Source organism: Neofelis nebulosa, chromosome 7 (genome assembly GCF_028018385.1).
Source record: "Neofelis nebulosa isolate mNeoNeb1 chromosome 7, mNeoNeb1.pri, whole genome shotgun sequence".
Taxonomy (NCBI): Eukaryota; Metazoa; Chordata; class Mammalia; order Carnivora; family Felidae; genus Neofelis; species Neofelis nebulosa.
In genome coordinates, this window is record NC_080788.1 from 85549124 (window position 1) to 85563375 (window position 14252).

The 14252-nt window shown below is 38.7% G+C and overlaps 1 protein-coding gene across 3 annotated transcripts in view; it reads left to right on the forward strand.

The window, feature by feature from the left end:
- The window catches only part of PSMA6 (proteasome 20S subunit alpha 6), a 31628-nt gene that overhangs the window by 8851 nt on the left and 8525 nt on the right, over positions 1-14252 (forward strand). For 2 of the 3 annotated variants that reach the window (XM_058738820.1, XM_058738822.1), the window contains exons 1-3: positions 2632-2808; positions 13528-13622; positions 14097-14178. In XM_058738820.1, coding sequence (XP_058594803.1) covers positions 2733-2808; positions 13528-13622; positions 14097-14178 — 253 coding nt within the window. In that variant the 5' untranslated portion in view covers positions 2632-2732. Of the gene's footprint in view, positions 1-2631; positions 2809-13527; positions 13623-14096; positions 14179-14252 lie in introns of those variants that run through there. The other variant, XM_058738821.1, reaches the window with a different exon arrangement.

The following is a 14252-nucleotide window of genomic DNA, read 5'->3' on the forward strand; positions in this document are numbered from 1 at the left end:
TGCCCTAAGGGAGTCTAATGTTCTAATTGTAGCTTTCAGTTTGTGTTTGTGTGGAAAATGAGGTTGATTCTTTCCAGGTTGAGTACTAAAATGTATATACCATCTGAAATCCAATGCCTCTTTCAGGGCCCAGCTTAAATGTAACCTTAAGAAGGGATGAGGATTTGTTTGAACATGTGACATCCTAATGGCTTCCAGTGTCTGTGATTTTAAATTTTTTTTTTTTTTCTCAACTTTTTTTTTTATTTATTTATTTTTGGGACAGAGAGACAGAGCATGAACGGGGGAGGGGCAGAGAGAGAGAGAGACACAGAATCGGAAACAGGCTCCAGGCTCCGAGCCATCAGCCCAGAGCCTGACGCGGGGCTCGAACTCACGGACCGCGAGATCGTGACCTGGCTGAAGTCGGACGCTTAACCGACTGCGCCACCCAGGCGCCCCACAGTGTCTGTGATTTTAAATATCCCATCACTGCATGGCAGTGGGAATGAAAAGCAGACATATCCTATCCCATAGGAATAATCAACAGGATTTGGTAACTGACCAGACAGGAAAGCAACAATAACATAAACTGTTTAATGCGCCAGGTTACGTGCTAGGTACTTTGTTTAGTTCTTCACTTGCCTTCTCATTTAATCCTCACAACAGCCTCCAATAAAGTGGATCTTATCCAAAATTAATAGATAAGGGAATCCAGACTTAGAGAGTTTGCATAAGGTCACATATCTAGTAACTGCCACAAATGGCATTTAAATCCATATTTAAATAGAAAAGGATGTACTCCTAACCCCGATGCTGTAAGGGATTCATTCATTCAACTAATATTTATTGAGCACTTGATATATGCTAGGCATTGTTCAAGTTGCCTGAGCTACAGGAGTGAACAAAACAAAGATTCTTGCCCTCCTGGAGCAAGTGGGGGGTGGGGGCAGTGGGGGTGGGGTGGGGGATGAGACAATAAACAGTGAACAAAATTATGAATTACAGAACAGAAAAAAAGAAAATGAAGGATCAGGATAATATAGGGACAGAGTAAGAAGTTTTGAGGAATCGAAGACTGCTGCAAGGTTTGGGTTCTGAGTACTTGTAAAGTGTGGTACAAGGGGCGGGAACTGGCTTGGTGGGGGAAGAAATGACATGATGAGCTCTGTTTTAAATACATTGCGTTTTAAGGTACCTTGTGTCTCAAAGTGAAAAACATCCCACAGGCAATTAGATAAGAACGCGTTCTGGAGAAGGGTCCAGCTAGAGACGTAGGTTTGGGAGACATCAGCATGGGGTGGGGGGCTGTTGAGGCTGTGCGACTAAAAGAGTTCACCCTCCTTAGCAGCCTTACAAAGAACTCTTTATGACTATTCAGGTAAAGTCCGGTAAATTATAATACACTAGCGTCGCTCAGAGTGTGAGGAAAAAAGCACCCAAAAGGTCAGGAGTTGGTCCTAAGGGTAGGGTAGGGACCTGCGCCAGAAGTAACGGACAACTTTTATCGGTACACTTAGAAATTAGAGCTGGAAAGTACCCTGTGTGCCAAAGATGTTGTATGCATTTACTATTATCTTAATCATGTCTCACTTTTGGACTTTTTCAGCTTGAAAAAATGGAGGTTTAATTTTTAAAAACATTGTTGACATTTGGGGTTTCCTTAAGAACTACTTAAGAGGTTCTTACACATTTTTTTCCTTTAAATGCAAAGTGAGCTTAGGAGAAAATATGTTAAAGAGGTAAGAATCCTTGCTTTAGTATTACTTACAGCAGGCACTCAAGTGCCAGAAACCTTGGCAAAACCGGCCTCCCAGATGCACAAACGGGGGAGGTTAGGGACACCAGCCTAACGTCATGTTTGCATTCAATATTGGTTAAATAGGAGTGTGCCTTGGGGAAAAGTCAAAATAGGCACCGTTTTACAATTTGAAAAGCCACTTTTCCTCCCCGGAGCCACCCAGTCCGCTACTCCCATTAGTTCATTCAACAAATGAACAGGGCTATACTCCATGTCCTTTCCGTTCTTATCAATTATAGCAACTTAACTTCATGATTCCTCATATTCTTCACCTATATTTCCTCAGTTCTACTTCTAAGACAAAACTGTCGGGATTGCTGGCCTTGCCTGGCCAGAAGACAGTTCTGTTCTTTCCAGTAGCTACTAGAACCCACTCCCTTCTGTACCTAAAATTAACGGTTACAGCCGCAACACCTGCAACGCATTTTCTCCTGTAGTAGGAAGAAAAGTGGATGGGTAAAGAGTAGATTAGAAAGAACCCAAGAAATCTAGACACAAGCTGGATACATACGTCCCCAAACTAACGAGAGACTTAAACACATCATCCATCCATTTAGGTCCCACCGGTAGGCAGATTATTACTCGGGGCCCCCAGAAAGCTTTTTCGTCCTTGCTGCAGTCCATTCACTTTCCAGATGAAAACTCTAAACCGCCACAACGCCAGTTTCACCTGGTATCTGCACACAGCTCAGACGCGTAGCTGACGCAAGCGCTCACCGAAAGCACCCCCCACGCCGCACCGTCCCTGCTCTCCCCACCCCCCAAGAAGGGGTGTGGCCTCGGAACGCTCTCCGCGACGAATTGGAGCTGGAGTCGCGAGTTCCGCGCGTAAGAGCGGATTAAGCCGGCCGGTGCCCCGGAAGCAGTTGCTGCAACTTCCGGGGGGGTTTGTACGCCTGGTACGGGAGCTACGGGGCTCAGAGACAGTGCTTGAAATAGTGGGTGCGCCAACATGTCCCGTGGTTCCAGCGCTGGGTTTGATCGCCACATTACCATTTTTTCACCCGAGGGCCGGCTCTACCAAGTAGGTGAGTGAACCGAGTCCGCCTGTGGTCCACTCGAATTGCTCTGTCATGGTACGGCCTGGAACAGGCAGACGCGGCCGGAATTTAGTCCGCGACTGAAGCATGGCCCGAGCTGGGACGGGAGAAAGGCCGAGTCAGGGTCCGTTCCCAAGGTGTTCCCACGCCTGTCTGGAGGCAGGGATCGGGGGGCCCGAAGGCTGAAGGCCTCGGGCTCTTAAGGGCGAGAGGCCGCACCTCCTGGACACAATAAAGAGTTAAGGAAGGTAGGACTGCAATTCTGGACTCTGGTTTCTTGACGCCTTTTCACTTGTTACGTTTTGGCCCGGATGGGCCCAACATCTGGACTTCTCTAAAGAATAATTGGCACCTTAAGTTTGCCATTAAAACACTCCTCTCCGTTTTCCTTTGTTTGCAACATGTACTTCCTTGTAGTAGTTAATTCCACACTGGCATCCAGACCCTTTTATGTGGAGGACACTGTGGCGGTCCTAGGGGATGCAAAGATGTCACACCCTCTCCTGTACTGAAGCTCACAGCTTAAAGGGAGTAATATATAACGTAAACAAACGTATAAAAAGAAAAGTAAAAAGTGCCAGATGACAAGGATCTACAGATCAGGACATCTTTGAAAAACTGGCAGATCGAGTGAGTGGCTGTCAATTCTGGAGCTGTTCTTGAAATTAGCATCCCCTTTTAACCCACATCTGAATGTTTCTAAGTAGTTTAAAAGCTTGTTTTGAATTGTGGATGAGAAGTGGTGAACTAGCTGTTTCCTGAAAGACAGCCTTAGTGGAAATAAACCCTAAACTATTTACCATTCATTCAGTGTAACAATATATTTTGTTGGATTGAAATGGTGTCAGGGATTCTTAATCTCCTGCCATAGGGAATTTAATTAATATCTGGAGAATCTGATTTACATCTGACCCCATGATCCTTTGATTTTTGAGTGAGTTTACCGCCACAGTGCTTTGGGGAGGACAGTAATACCATCTCTGCTTGGAAATCATAAGAGAGTTGACCTATAAATGAGGTTCTCTTCACCTGTAAATTTTAGAAATAGTTCAAGATAACTTGGAATGAAACTTACACAGTATATGGCTATATACTGTTTACAAGGTAGCAAGAAACAAGGGTAATTCAGTAACCCTTTTCACTCATCCTCAATCGAAAAATATGACCAAAGGCAGAAGAAAGATAACTCCTCAAGGAAGTTTCATTTTTAGTTTCTTTCCCGAGTTTTAGAGAATTTTTCTATATTGGACTACTGCTTTAAATGTTCTATTTTATGATTTTTAATATGTGAACAGGAAAAGTCAGACCTACTCTTTGCTTTGCTGTATACCATATTGTGAAATCCAGCCAAAAAGTAGTCTTTAATACTTCCAGATTAGGTGAGTGGAAAGGCTGGATATAGTGTCAGTTAAGTAATTTAAAAAGGTTTAGAATGAAACATGTAGTCCAAAAGCTTAATCTCTAGACAGGATGACTTTAAGCACTGCCTTGTTGAATAACACATTCTGCTATTCAGGGCACTAATTAGATATTGCTAGGAAAAGGAAAGTGAAAGAACAGTTAGTGTGAGCAAGCAGTATAGCGAAGAGGTCAGGCCCTGGAGCCTTACCTGGATTCAGATCCTTGCATACTGCATACTAGCCAACCTGGGCAAGTGATCTATGACATTAACATTAGCCTTAGTTTCCGTTTGCAGAGTTGGGTTAACAATTCCTTCCTGTGTGCTTGTTTTGAGGATTAAATATGATGATACATGTAGAGTGCTTAGCACAGTGTTAAATGCTCAGTAAATGTTTTTAGGTGCTTATTTGATTCTTTGGCTCATTTTTTGGTCTGTTAGCTTAGTAGCTCTGTAAACATGGAGTATTTACTTTTTTTTTTTTTTTTTTTTTTTTTTTTAATTTTTTTTCAACGTTTTTTATTTATTTTTGGGACAGAGAGAGACAGAGCATGAGCGGGGGAGGGTCAGAGAGAGGGAGACACAGAATCAGAAACAGGCTCCGAGCCATCAGCCCAGAGCCCGACGCGGGGCTCGAACTCACAGACCGCAAGATCGTGACCTGGCTGAAGTCGGACGCTTAACCGACTGCGCCACCCAGGCGCCCCGAGTATTTACTTTTTTATGGTCTATCCATACTTGGTTCTCTAGTGAAATACTTGTACATTATAATACTGTGAATGCTGTTGATGAGTTTATAAACTTTATAAACTTTAGAATCCACAAAGTATATAAGAAATATGAGTGCAAATTGTTAACTTTGGTAGTGGAAAAAAATAAAGCAAAAATGGGGAGGTGACTGGGGAAGGAAAGATTAATGGAGAGGTGAGTGTATGCTCCTCCTCTTCCTTAGTTGGACTCAAAACATAAATGTAGTCTAAAGGCAATAATTTAAAAAATAGAGATATAAATTTAAAGTTAAAATGTTACCCATAATTACAAACTGTTGACAGTGTTTGCTCCCAGGGAGTAAGAGAATGATTTTTCATTGTTGTTTGTACTCTTTAGTAACTACTGAAAATTTTCTTTTAATGAATGTATTCAGGGTATGTGTATGTAAAAATTGTAGAACTATACACAGAGCACCAGCTTTGAAATCTAATTTCAGAAATCCCTAAGTTATCAGTGAAGAAACTAAGGCCCAGGTGGGACAAAATAAACCTCACTATTTTCGGGCTTTTCTCTCCTGATTTTGCTGATCCTTTGCTGGATAGGTCTGGCAAGGGAGGAGAGGAGTGTCATTTGAATGTGCCTGCCAGGGGGATATGAGCACTGCCCAGTTGCTTCTAAGAAGGGAGTATACTGATAAGGAACAGGAAAGAAATAGACTGGTAGAATCAGACCGGATAGGACACTTTTCTAATCTAGAAATACCAGTCTGGCATAGTATCAAAATCAGGATTCCTGAGTTCAAGTTCTTGCTCCACACCAACTATGAGAATTTTCTTCGATTTGTAAAATAGAAATAATAATTTCATGTCCCTTATAGGGCTGTAAGGATTTAATGACTTAATGGATACAATGTACTTATTAGAACAGTGTCTTTCACAAAGTAAGTGCTCAATAAATGTTTCAGTGAGGGATGCTGTCAGGAAGAAATGAGTGGGTGATAAAAATGGAATCAAGAGTTTTATAAATAAATGGACTGGGAAGTATTTACTGTTTACATTTTTTGCTATTAAAAAAAAAAAAAACTCGTGTTAAAGTAGTATTTCTGGGGCACCTGGTTATTCATTCGAGCATCTGACTTCGGCTCAGTCATGATCTCACAGTTCATGAGTTCAGGCCCCACATTAGGCTCACTGCTGTCAGCCTGGAGCCCATCTTGGATACTCTGTCCCCTTCTCTCTTTGTCCCTCCCCTGCTCATGCACCTCTCTCTCTCTCCCTCTCTCTCTCTCTCTCTCTCTCAAAAATAAATAAACATTAAAAAAAATAGTGTTTCTGAACCTAGACTTCTCATGCCCTCCTTGAATCGATTTGAAATTAAATGTCTGCATACAGAAATACATACATATTATAACTACACCAGAAAGTGACGAGATCAAACACTATGTTTTCAAACCTCATGTACACCCTCTACATCCCCATGCCAGTGCCAAGATTTCTAATGACCCCACCTGCTTAAAGATCACAGTTGTTTTGTCTTTTCATTTGGGAGAGCGCCCACAAGTGAGTGGAGGAGGGGGGCAAAGATGCAGAGAGAGAGGGGGTGGGGAGGGAGAGGATCCCAAGGAGGCTCCATACCCAGCGCAGAGCTGGATGCAGGGTTCAATCCCAGGACCTGAGATCATGACTTGAGCCAAAATCAAGAGTCGGACGTTCAACTGACTGAGCCATCCAGGCACCCCAAAGATCACAGTTTTAAAGAGGGTAATAGGTGGTGCTAAGGAATGAGATGTACTTCTCATTTATGTTCCAAGGTTAGGGAAAGAAGAATAAACAGCTTCCAAAAATCTTACTAACAAAAAGTTTCTAGCATGCAGCATTGAAATTAAATAGACATATTTTGCAGAATACCTGCCTTGCCTCAGTAGAACAACCCTTTTTGGTGTTTTTTTTTTTTTTTCCATAATCAAACTTCATAGAATGTATAGATCTCTCATTTCATTTTTTTATTTTTCCAGCCCATGTTTATATGGGGGAAAAAAACCCGTATCTATCTCTCAAAACTCAGTACAGCATTTTAAACAAAATTATGGGTGGGGAAAATCTTGAGTATAGCCCTGTAATTGGCAGAACCTCAGAATCATCTATAGATGCCTTGCAAAGTCGATGAGTGTTCATAAAGGGGATATGCATCTCTGCTGTTGCAGGTCGTAGTATGAGCCATTGTCTGGTATCGTGATTGTCCTGAACGTTTTATCACAGTATCTTTTATATTTTCCCCCTGTTTTTTTCCTAGTACTATACAAATGACTCCCAGAAAAGTTGGGAAAGTGCTGGGAAAAAGTATAAGGAAAGAAAGTGAATAAGAGATGACTGTGAAATAGATAACTATACAAAACTGTTGATTTACCATTTTGTTTGTGGTCAAGGAAGCAATTTGCGTTCTAACCTAATGGTTTATTGTTAGGTTGAACCATGTGAAACTGCTGATATTTTACTATTTTTTTTTTTACCTATTAAAGTGATTTTCGTGGGTCAACCTAATACTTTACAAATATGTATTTTACTATGTATTTAAGGAAATGAAGACTTGAGATTGAGTGTAATTCATTATAATTTGTTCTATTTAAAAAATGGGAAATGGACTATCAGTTATTATCCTGCATAATTATGGAGATTAATGTAATAGTGCTTGCTAGTTTGTAAGTTTTTCTGAAATTTTACCCTAAAAGCCCCAATCTTTAGTGATGGAAATAGTGTTTAATTACTATTTCCAATATTTGAATTCCGGCTTTAAAAAACAAATACACCTTTAAATGTTCCCCTTATGCTGTTCTGTTTTTTTCTTAATTAGCCTTCATGCTCCCCTCTGCTGTAAACTATATTTTTACCCTACCAGTGTTTCTTTAGAAGATACTTTTTACTTATTATGTTGTCTCAAGATTCTTTACTCCAGCAGTTTCCATTTTTCTGGAAATTACTATAAAATATATATTTTACACTGGTAATGTTACAATAGGGATTCATTTATATAAAATTTTATTGGAAATTACAGTGCAACATGGTGAGTACTAAAATAACAGTACAAAGAAGGTTACTATAGAAAGTGACACATGGGCCACCTGCCTGGCTCAGTTAGTTGAGCGTGTGGCTCTTGATCTCAGAGTTAGGACTTCGAGCTCTATGTTTGGTGTAGAAATTACTCCAAAAAATAAGAAATAAATAAAAATCTTAAAAAAAAAAAAAAAAAGGAAAGAAACTGACATAGCCAGGGAGAGCCAGGAAAGGTTCCTTCAGAGAAGGTGAATTGATATAGATGGGAATTAGATAAGGAAATTTGGGGGGAACCAGGTTTATTTTACCTTTCCTTAGTTTCTTATTTTTTTTAATGTTTATTTTGAGAGAGGGAGAGAGAGCACATGAGCAGGGAAATGGGCAGAAAGAGGGGGGGAAGAGGATCCAAAGCGGGCTCTGAGCTGATTGCAGAGAGCCCCATGCTTGCTCGAACTCACAAACTGTGAACTCGTGACCTGAGCCAAAGTCAGAAATTTAACCAAGTGAGCCACCCAGGTGCCCCTTCTAAGTTTCTTTCTTTTTATTTAAAAAAAACTTTTTTTTAAGGTTTATTTATTTTTGGTAAGAGTGTGTGAACAAGGGAGGTGTAGAGAGAGGAAGAGACAGAATCTGAAGCAGGCTCCAGGCTCTGAGCTGTCAGCACAGACCCCAATGTGGGGCTCGAACTCATGAACAGTGAGGTCATGACCCAAGCTAAAGTTGGACGCTCAATTAACTGAGCCACCCAGACACCCTCCTGTTTTCTTAAAGTAGTAACTTAAATAATTGATTTTAGACCTTGTCTAATATAAACAAGGCTAGCATATTAGTTTTCTATGCTGCATAAACATTACTACAAACTTAGCCACTAAAACTAATACATTTATTAAGTCACAGTTACTGTGGGTCAGGAGTAGTTTGCTTAGAATATCACAAGGCTGCAATCATGTCTGGGTTGTGTTTTCATCTGGAGGTTCAACTAGAGAAGACTCTCCTTTCAAGCTCACTGAGGATGTTGGTAGAATTCATTTCCTTTCAGTATAAGACTGAGGGTCCCAGCTACTAGCTGACTGTTCACTGGAAGACACCCATGGTTCTTTGTCATACAGCCATTTAGCAAGTCAGCAAGAGGAATCTCTAGAGTTAGTCTGCTAGCAAGACAGAGTCTTTATATATGTTTATATTTATATAAATATATATGTTTATATATCTGTTTATATATAAACTATGTATATATAATTTTATTGATAAATGAGACACATACAAGTACAGTTAAGGACTGAAATTAGCCTCATGTCACAGGTAAATCATTTTATAAGCTCACTTAATGACATCTGTAAATGCCATAATTGTTACCTCTGATAATATTTTTGCATTCAAAGCTATCAGTGTACGTTTCAACTTATGAAGTAATTGGAATTAGTTTGGCTGTCTTAGAAGCATTAAGCTGTATTAATTAAACATTTTTATTTTAAAATTTTGCATATTCATTTGGGGCAGACATTTACCTTTAAGGCAAAAAAACAATGTTACAAAAAGATGATGGTAGGAGAAATATGCAATGGAAGGTAACATACGTTTTTGCTTTTAAGATGTCTTATGTAATTAGGAGAATGACATCCCATCACCTTTGCCACATTTTGTCAGAAGCAAGTAATGGTCCTGCTCACATTCAGGAGGAGGGGATTACACAAAGATGTGAACACCCGGAGGCAGGGATTATAGAGAGGAGGCCACCTTAGGGTCTTTCTACCATAGCAATACAATTCCTTCTTTTAGCTGCATCCTACAAATTTTGATACATTATTACCAGTCAGTTCAAAATATTTTTAAGTTTCTCTTATGATTATGTCTTTGATCCATGGATTATTTAGAAGGGTGTTTTAAATTTTTCAAGTAGTTAGGGATTTCAGTACTTTAAAATTTATTGAGACTTGTTTTATGGTCTCTAATATATGCTCTGTCTCAGTAAAGGTACCATGTGCATTTGTATTACACCATGTGCATGTATATTCTTCAGTTGTTGCCAGTAGTGTTCTGTAGCTACAACTCAGTCAAGGTGATCGATAGTGTGGTCCATATCATGAATGTCTACTTTGTGTGTTTATGTCTATTTCAGTTGCCCAGTGGTGGTGGTAAAATCTTAAACTGGATGGGATTGGTCATTTCTCTTTTTAATTTTGTCAATTTTACTTTTATGTATTTTAAAGTACTCTTACAAGGTGCATATACATTATGATTGTTCTGTCTTCTTTCTTATGAATTGATTTTTCTATGACATTTTTTGACATTCTGTGACATTTTTTTGAAGTGTCCCTCTTTATCTCTGATACATTTGTTGTCTTGAAATCTCTACTTTGTCTGATATTAATATTGTCCATTCAACTTTCTGATGCTTACTGTTTATATGGTAATCTTTTTTTCCATTCATTTAGTAAAGTGTGTCTGTGGTAGATAGCATATATTTGAGGTTTGCTTTTTTATCCATTCTGACAGTTTCTGCCTTTAATTGGAGTATTTTATCCATTAATATTTAATGCAGTTGACATGGATTCTGCTATATTCCTCCAAAGAATGTTGATTTGTTCTAGCAGGCAATTAAAATTTGGGTGGCAGCTCAAATCTCCCTTTCTTTTATTCTTAGCTAAGCTGCCTGGAGTCTGTCTTGTGTATATGTGGTTATAGAATCAGCCACAGATTTGGGTAACATAATATATGGGTTGAGTCTTTCCCTCTCTGGCTCTCTCCTTTCTTTCCCTCATTTTCCAGTAGCTGTAGTTACCCCCAAACTGTTCTCCAGTTCTTCAGGCTAAAGAGACTGAATTTTCTGTGGGTATTTAGCCCTGACCAGGGCCTGCACTCAGTCTATAAGCTGTGAAAACGGGAAACTCATTCATGCCATTCCTTTCTTCCAAGCATTGTCCTCCCCTTCTAGAATCTGCCTACTGTTTGTCACTTTCTGGTGTCTTCAGGTAGTTATTCAGAGTTTATGGTTTTTTATCTGTGGAGGTTTGATCTGATAGAAGCTTTTTGGCCATATAAGAAATAGAACTGAGAAGCATTTTGAAACATTATGTTTAGAAATTATTTGTGGTGATGGTAAAAATAAACTATTATAATCTAGTTGAATCTAAGGTAGATTTGAGGATTTTCTTTATGGTGTTTTGCTAGAGTCTTTTTTACTCTATTTTTCTGTCTTCAATCTATAGCTACTTAGAAATATTTGATGAGTTTTTTATTATAGCTCCTATTAAAGGAAGTTCTTTGGCACAGGTAGTATCTTTCTTGGCTGGTCCTCGTCACCAGTTGGCTTTCTGAACATAGGAGACTAGGATTCAGACCCTGTGCCCAGAGTAATACTTGACAGAATTTTTTAAACATCTATTATGTTAAAATGTCAATAATGATTAGAGTTATGAGTGACTTTTTTTTTACATTGTATTCTATAATCCCCGTATTTTCTACAGTGAGCAAATATTTCTGTTGCTGTTTTTTATGACTAATATTTTATTTTAATTTCTTTTAATTTTTTTTTTAAATTCAAGTTAGTTAACATACAGTGTAGTATCGATTTCAGGAATAGAACCCAGTGATTCATCACTTACATATAACACCCAGGGCTCATCCCAACAAGTGCTCTTCTTAATGCCCATCACCTATTTAGCCCACCCCCCATCCACCTCCTCTCTAGCAACCCCGAGTTTGTTCTCTGTGTTTAAGAGTCTCTTATGGCTTGCCTTCCTCTCTGTTTTTACCTTATTTGTCCTTCCCTTCCCCTATGTTCATCTGCTGTGTTTCTTAAATTCTATGTATGAGTGAAATCATAGGATATTTGTCTTTCTCTGCCTGACTTATTTTGTTTAGCATAACACACTCTAGTTCCATCCACATTGCTGCAAATGGCAAGATTTTATTGTCTTTGATAACCAAGTAATACTCCATTGTGTATATACCACATCTTCTTTATCCATTTAACTGTCAATGGACATTTGGGCTCTTTCCGTACTTTTGCTGTTGTTAATAATTCTGCTATAAACATTGGGGTGCATGTGCCCATTTGAAACATCACACCTGTGTCTTTTGGATAAATACCTAGTAGTGCAATTCTGGGTTGTAGGGTAGTTCTGTAGGTAATTTTTTGAGGAACTTGCATTCCGTTTTCCGGAGTGGCTGCACCAGTTTGCATTTCCACCAACCTTGCAAAGGGTTCCCCTTTCTCCACTTTCTGACAGCTGTGAGGTGGTATCTCAGTGTGGTTTGGATTTGTATTTCCCTGATGATGAGTGATGTTGAGCATCTTTTCATGTCTGTTAGCCATCTGGATGTCTTTGGAAAGGTGTCTATTCATGTCTTCTGCCCATTTCCTCACTGGATTATTTGTTTTTTTGGGTGTTGAGTTTGGTAAGTTCTTCATGTATATGGATATTAAGCCTTTATCCGATATGTCATTTGCAGATATCTTCTCCCATTCTGTCCGTTGCCTTTTAGTTTTGTTGATTGATTCCTTTGTGTACAGAAGCTTTTTATCTTGATGAGGTTCCAATAGTTCATCTGTTGCTACTTTTATAATTACAAAGTGTGTTTATATTAGATTTAGATATTACAGAAATACAAAACATAGAAAGGGGTAGTCTCATTTGTAATTCTCTTCAAAAGCAGTTGTTGTCAACTGCATGGTGTTAAAGTAGTTTGTTTTCATGCTCCCTCTTTGATCCATCTGTTTTAACCTGGGGAATGGTTTGATAGCAGCTAGAAGTGCACAAGCTGAAGTTTGTTATAGACAAACTAAAGAATCCTTGTTTTAGATATCATGAAAATCAGAAAAACTATGAGCCAGAAATTTTCAACTTGGTAGGGGAAAAGACAATACAGAATAATCTTAACAGCAATTAAAATTGCATATGGTCAAATTAGTTACTGGCCAAAATTAGCAGTAGTAGTAGATCTTGAGAAAATTTAGAGCAACTAAATTTGACCCAGGAAAACCAGACTTGGTAGAAATAATGACCACAAAACAAACTTTTCAAATTATACAATGTAATTGATAAAGACTTGATATGATAGGGGTGCCTGGGTAGCTCAGTTGGTTAAGTGTCTGACTTCAGCTCAGGTCATGATCTCACAGTTTGTGAGTTCAAACCCCTCTTCGGGCTCTGCGCTGACAGCTCAGAGCCTGGAGCCTGCTTCTGATTCTGTGTGTCCCTCTCTTTCTGCCCCTTCCCCACTCATGCTCTGTCTCTCTCTCAAAAATGAGCATTAAAAAAAAATTTTTTTTAAGACTTGATATGATAAATTAATTAAATCTTTTTTGGAAATTTGGTACTTAGTCTGATGAAAATGATTAGTAAACTAAAATGAAAAGAAATGGAGTTGGTTTAACTAGAATTTATTATTATCATTATTATTTTAACTTTGCATGTCTTGGACAGCATTCCATGTTAGTTTGTATAGCTCTAGCTCATTCTTTTCAGTGATTGCTTGCTTATTCCATTTGATGAATCTATAATAATTTATTCCACCTTTTAAAAACACTATTCTGTTTTCCAGAATATGCTTTTAAGGCTATTAACCAGGGTGGCCTTACATCAGTAGCTGTCAGAGGGAAAGACTGTGCAGTAATTGTCACACAGAAGAAAGTACCTGTAAGTAATACTGCTCAGATAGCCTGTTGTTACAGAATATAATGTAAGGATTTTTCATGAGTTTGTACAAAGTTATATTACAACCTATATACATTAACATTCTTGCTTTCCTCGTGCTTTCCCGTTTCACTCCAGAAGTATTTACTCGGCAGCTATGGACTGTTTAGCTGAGTAGACAGAATTAACATATTGAACTTTGTGGTAATGATTATAAGCACAGTGGGAATTCTAGGTCTTTTTTCTTCAGGAATCTTGCAACAGGCTTTGGTGATATAGTTCTCCCCCACAGGAAACCTATCATCTAACAAAGGAAGACAAAGTCTATCCCCTGCCTTTTTTAAAAAATTGGGTTTAACAATAAAATGAACAGAAGACATTTGTTACATAGTTTATCATAACTCCATAGTATTTTTTTATCCCTGCACTGGGGCCTCTGATTTTACAAAAATTATCTTGATCTCTTTTATTCATTAGGACAAATTATTGGATTCTAGCACAGTGACTCACTTATTCAAGATAACTGAAAACATTGGCTGTGTGATGACAGGAATGACAGGTAACTGATTTGATGTCTACTTAGATTTGTTATTTTCTTCAATTATTTTTGAGTTTTGTATTAATTTTAAAAGG